The sequence below is a fragment of the Egretta garzetta genome, unplaced genomic scaffold (assembly GCF_000687185.1).
Source record: "Egretta garzetta isolate BGI_Z169 unplaced genomic scaffold, ASM68718v1 scaffold136, whole genome shotgun sequence".
Taxonomy (NCBI): Eukaryota; Metazoa; Chordata; class Aves; order Pelecaniformes; family Ardeidae; genus Egretta; species Egretta garzetta.
This window is the reverse complement of record NW_009260066.1, coordinates 457,457-463,814: the sequence shown is the minus strand read 5'-3', so window position 1 is coordinate 463,814 and position 6,358 is coordinate 457,457. Positions and strand designations below refer to the sequence as shown.

The following is a 6,358-nucleotide window of genomic DNA, read 5'->3' as shown; positions in this document are numbered from 1 at the left end:
ACTTGTTTGGTTTGTTTTTACCACAGCCAAGGAAATAATTCTTTGAAACAAAAGTACAATTGATCCATAGAGACGTATGACACATCTTCAACTTCTCGTCCTGGAAACTATAAGTAAACTCTAATTACTGTCTAAAATAGGCTCAGGAAGGCTACAAAATTTTTACAGTTTTTAAAAACTAACAATGGGGGGAAAATTCAACATGACGGTAGAAGGCTTATTGGCAGACAGTGAGGTTAATTCCAATGGCAAATAGATTGGCTTCTACTTCTCTACAGTTTAGGAACTGATGTCAGAGATCACTTAGAGTGGGTTTCCACTTTTATGCAAGACTTGCTTTCCAACTAGCCTTACTCATTATTACACTTCATGCAGCAGTGCTGAAAACAACTTACTATACAGCAAGTAGTTTACTCATAGTCAAAGTTTGACTGCATGTAAGCATACACAGAACACTACAACACATCTAAAAGGTTATGTCACCCCTGAAGAGCTAGTACAAAAGGTAAGAAGTGGCCTCAGACTATTTTTAATATTAAGTTTAATATTTCCTTATTATTTGAAAAATGTACTGATTTGTATCAATTTTGCTTAAGAAAAAGATTATTGATATGAAATCCAAACATAATTGATGTGTGAAAACAGATCATGGAAACACATACCATTTGAAATCACATTGCTCAAGAAATATTCTGATCTATTAAACCAACAACCTTGTAACATACATCTTAAAGCTTATTGACTGGTTAGGAGGTTAACAAAGTGAAAATACTGTCAATGCTGCATTACAGGTTAGTCACCATGTTGCTTACTAAAATGTCAGATAGAAATTTGTTGAGATGTCAGTTGTCTTCTCTTCTGCAGACTACTCTGACATTCAATAAGGTATGAAATGCTGCTCTTTAAATCTCTAATGGGTAACATGAAATCACCACTCTAAGTAAATATCAGAAAATGGTAATGCTTTAATAGCTCGAAAGTGCTGTCAGAATCAAGTATGTTACATGCACAGTTAAGTTATAGGTACCGTAGATTTCATAATGCAAAATAAATGACATTAAAGACATGTGTGCTTCAATGTCACTTCAATATTTGAATTCCATTTCCAGAGGAAATGCAAGACTTAAGATTTTTCTGATAAAATATGTTCTATTGTCAAGCATCCAATTTTGTACAGCAATATTTAGCAACAACATATGGGAAAAGACTTAAGAGGTTGGGTTGCTTAAATGAATGGGTCAGCCCTACAGAAGTTAATGGAATTTCAACACTTGACTCAAGCTGTAATGCATCATATGAATTGGAAAATTAAGAATGCATTTTTACAGTTTTCCAAAATAAATCTTACATATCAAGAACACTAAGGTGTATAACAGCAAAACAAAATCCAGTGTTTCATACTTATTCAAGTATGTACAACAAAGTAATTCCTCACACAAACAAACACGGCCTTGTTTATGTAAGAGACTCATTTTCAGGGGAAATAAAAAAAAAAGTCTTAACTAGTTACCAACAAATACATTACACACAAATATATTTAGACCTTGAAATGATGGTCAAATCAAACCACAGCAAGCGTACTTAATCATTCATGTAGATTAATCAACTTGAGCTTGCTGGGAGTTTTTTGTTGTTCTTTTTTGGTTGTTTTTGTTTATTTTTTTTTTTAAAAACAGACATTTAAAAAAATAATGATTTACAAAAATACTGATAATGGCTCGCATTTCTATCCCCTCAATACTCTCCTCTTCTTTTGACCTTTTCTACCATCTTGGCAGTATCTCCAGGAGTTTAAGTAACTACATGCTGCTCAGACTCCTTTTGCATAAGATCAATTGATAATACGCTCTGACTCAGTTTGCTGATATATTTCAAACTGTTTACATCCGAAAGCTTCTGGTTCTGTGAAATGGTTGAAAAGGCTTTTTTAAGGCCCACATCAGTATTGGTGGTTTCTCTTTAGGTTTTTCTGGAAACAGCACCGCTTCACTTTCGGGAGTAGGAAATCGTACTCTATACACTTCAGGGTAAGATTTCTGAAACTAGAAAAATACATCAATTTAAATCAAGAATTCACTCACACTTGTAATATAAAAAGCTATTAAAGTGCAACCTCCACCCCTGGAACAAGAAAATTATTATTTCTCTAATGGACTTTCTATGCCTCTATATAGAAAATTAGGTTGTATTTTCTAATATGCCTTGATTCATCACAATACCCCTATTCTAAATGATTAAAAAGTTTGAAATTCCTAAGAATACCTAGTATTTTAAATCCCAGTATTTCTCCAGAGGACTACATGTCTAAGACTCAATAAAGCTTTTTAAGTTAAAATTGAAGACTGTGGAGGATTTTTTATTTACTTGCTTGAGCTTCTTCTTCTTATCTTTCAAAGATATTTCTTTATTCATTGCAATTTCTTCCAACAAAGCTGCCAGGGGTTCTTGAGAGCCAGTTGCCCTTTGGTATTCAAATTCATCTGTACTGATTTGGTGGCAAAATGATGGAGGAGGAAAAGTTGCATCAGTGTCAGCTCCAGCATATTTTATCTGAAGAAAGAGTAAAAAAGAGAGCAGCTATGTTTTCTGCAATAAATTTGCAAAAACTGTCTTAATCAAATTGACCACCTGAAGTCATTAGGTAGAGAAGATATGGAATAAAGACCCTAAATTTTACTTCCTATCTTCTGCACTAATTGAGTGAATTCTAGTAAGTCAAAAAACATGACACAAAGGAAGACTATTGAAATCTTGCAATAAGTTAAAAGTTACTTTTTCAGTAGAAATTAAAAAAGAACTAAAGAGCAGCTTTGAACAAAAAAATATGGTATCAGGAAACACAGAGTTATGAAAAAGCTGAGCAAGTAAAGATGGCTCTAAAAGAAAGTTAGAATGTTGATGGAAACACTTTTCCACCAGTCACAGTTTTCCTCACTACCACAAACATAGTTTGCCCATTCCATGGAGAAGATAGTGCTAACCAACAGGACAACATGTTTTAGAGTTCTTGTTGCTAAATCATTCAATATCGGCTTAGTTTCTTTTAAATACATAGTTGTAGTTGAATATCAGCAGTCAAAATTAATTAGCTCTTCATAAGCTAGCAGAGACAGAAAAAAAGTCTTTAAGACCGTCAAACTTTAGACCAGACAGGACAAATTTAATCTAGATCGACAGAGATATAAGAGGCTTTTTTCACTAGAAACCTACTTGGACTCTCTGGAGATGGACAACACGTTCCTCTATAGAAGATTTTAAGGTGGAAGGAACACTTAAGATCTCTTGATAATTGTCCATGAGAAAAGATACTAGTTTAGCAGCAAGCAGTTCATCCAAGTCCATCTCATCCTTTGAGCAGAGAATACAACGGGAAAATGCCTGAACCATCTAAGGAAAAAAGATATCATTATTATATATTTTTATGTTTGGGGTTGGGGAACCAGACTGAGTGTTGGCTCTTGCCCCATATACATAAGCTAGCCCTGGCTTTAGACTTAGAATGGTTGAATTCCATTTTATTCTCAAGACTTTGTCAAATAGCCACTTCACATGGCTTTTCCAGTTAAACAGGGCACAAATATTTCAGAATTTTTTAAAACAACACGGAAATGTAATAGATGTTAAGCACCAGAGGGAAAACTTAATACCATTATTTTGAAATCATCAAACCAAATTTCAGGTCCAGCTCAATTCAAGTAGTCTCATGCTCAAGCATTCAATTACAAGAGTTTTCTGTCTGTGCACCAGTCACTTCTAACACTAAAAGCACAGAAGGCAACTAAGGTTTTCTGTCATGTACCATAGACTACACTGAATTAAAACTTAGTACAAAATACTTGGACTGTAAAGGATTCACTTCTAAAAATAACATTCAGTTTATAACAAAATTATTTTAATCAAAGACCATTTACAGTTAATTAAATTATAACCTTAGTAGTCAAAAATGTAATTATTTTAATTAAATACTATTCATAGTTAATTAACAATTTCTATGGAATAAATTTAGATTTATGCATGCTACTCTAGGATATTTATGAAGTGGCTCTACAGCTGAATTTTCTGTATCCCTTCTTGCAAAAGAAATGAAAATTAACTAGAAGAAATACATGTTGTTAGCCAGTAGGAATTGCTAAGTTATTCCTAATAACTTTGATATTAATAGAATATGCTGTTGCAAACAGTGATAACTCTACAAGTAATCCTCCAGAAAAGGCATTAGCAAAAAGTATGGCTTTGTCAAAACCTGATTAAACTACAGAAGTCTCTGAAAATAATTTAAGTAATGAAAAAAAATTAGTCCTGAAATAAACCAGTGGGAATTTTTTTTAAACAGCTGAAAACTGTTAAATCACAATATTCAGCCACATATTTCTAACTATGACTGAAACAGGCAGCCTGTTTCTCTCACACTGTCTGCAGTGGTAACACCAGAGACCTTATCTACTGTATTTTTTTTTTCTACTCAATAGCGAAATCAGTGGTAATTTAACTTTGAAAGATAAGGAAACATCCAAATTCTGAACAAATTATTCATTTGCTCACAACTTACTAAGAACTCCCAATTTATTCAAATTCAGAGTAGCTTTCCACATAGCTAGAATAGACAAACTGTTCTTCAAACAAGTAAACTGTATTTTGTATATACTCTCCAGTAAGAATCTTTTATCTGTGCTACTCCCAAAGCCTTACACTATACTTACCAAGGTTCTGGTCCTCACTGATTCAGAAAGAGGTGGCAAATCTTTGTTAAAGCTAATTCTTGCCATCATCCTCACCAACAGCTGTAGTCTTTTCCGATTTTCTGGTGGCAGCAGGAGACAAGATATCTGAAGAGCTTCCACAGCCTTGCTGTGTTTTTGCAGCAGGCCTAGTTTATACAAGATTGGGAGATTGGGCAACATGTCTCAGTTATATATTTCTATAATAGTTAACATAAGATTTCTAAATCTGTCTCCCCAAATTCCTTTCCTACTTATTCAAGACTGCCTTAGAACATAGAAAAAGTCTAGGAAGATATGCCTAGAACTGGACTACTAGAACTGTGCGCCTTGTTTAAGTATTTACAAGATTTCCTTCTGATGCATTGGGGGATATTAATAACCATAATCAACAACTCTAGATATTAGTTGACATGAAAAACTACGATGTTTTGGTTCATCCTTTTCTCTTTTACAACCCTCAGCTCTAAAACCTGAGATGTATGCACAGATGTAGCAACCACATAAAAAGTTAAGTCTGGGGCAACAATCAGAGAATTTAAACAAAACATTTGCCTATGCATCAATGACAGCTACGACAATACTGAAGTGTCCCTCACACCTACAGAAGTCAAATCTATGGCTAATTCTACTTACAATCTCTGGAGAAAACACAGAATGTGAGCATGGCAGAGATATTTGAAGACTGGATAGGTACAGTAGAATCTGATAGTAATTTAGGTACTTAATAAGAAGTCTCTCCACGAAAATGTCATCCTATTTTGGGTTTCTAGAGCTCAGTGAAAGAAACATCTACTACATATTTGCCTAAATAGCACTAGTATCAGAATAAAACAAAAGTTAGGAGTAAAATATCTGCATAACTGAAGTCTAACTGTAATTTCTCTTAAAAAAGGAAATAATAGAGGTTGGAAGGATCTCTGGAGATTAGCTAGACCTCTACTCCTGCTCAAAGCAGGGTCATCTACAGCAAGATGTCCAGGACAATGTCCAGTCAGGTTTTGAAATCTCCAAAGATGGAGTTTCCACAACCTCTCTGGACAACCTCTTCCAGTGTTTCACACGTTCCAATTAAAAAAGTAGTTTTCCTATATATAAACGAAGTTTCCTGTATTTCTGTTTGTGCCCATTGCCTCTTGTCCTGTTATTGGATATCACTGATAGAAGTCTGGCTCCTTCTTTGTTATCCTTCCCACACCAGTCGTCTATACACATTAAGATCCTCCCAAGCCTTCTCTCTCCAGGCTAAAAAGTCCCTGCTCTCAGCCTCTCCCCCTACATGACATATGCTGAAAACCCTTAATTTTTGTGGTCCTCCACTGGACTCACTGACTAGCACTGAGGAAAGATTTCCCTCAACCTGCTGGCAATGCTCTTAATGCAACCAATGCTGGTCTTCTTTGCCAAAAGGACGCACTGCTGGCTCATGGTCACATTAGTGCCCACAAAGACTGCCAAGTCCTTCTCAGTAAAGCTGCTTTCAAGTCCATCACCCCCAACACGCACTGGTGCATGGAGTTATTCCTCCCAGGAAAGGACTTGTCATTTCCATTTGTTGAATATTATGAGATTCCCATTTGCCCATTTCTCCAGCCTATGGAGGTCTCTCTGTATGGCAGTACAACCCTCTGCTGCATTAA

The 6,358-nt window shown here is 35.1% G+C and overlaps 1 protein-coding gene across 1 annotated transcript in view; it reads right to left on the bottom strand.

Moving 5' to 3' along the window:
- Positions 1-1,852: 1,852 nt before the first annotated feature.
- Positions 1,853-6,358, bottom strand: part of DEPDC1B (DEP domain containing 1B) — a 25,099-nt gene continuing 20,593 nt past the window's right edge. The window contains 4 exon segments of the mRNA XM_035896601.1: positions 1,853-2,042; positions 2,365-2,550; positions 3,211-3,387; positions 4,701-4,867. Of these exon segments, the coding sequence (XP_035752494.1) occupies positions 1,881-2,042; positions 2,365-2,550; positions 3,211-3,387; positions 4,701-4,867 (692 nt within the window). The 3' untranslated portion in view covers positions 1,853-1,880.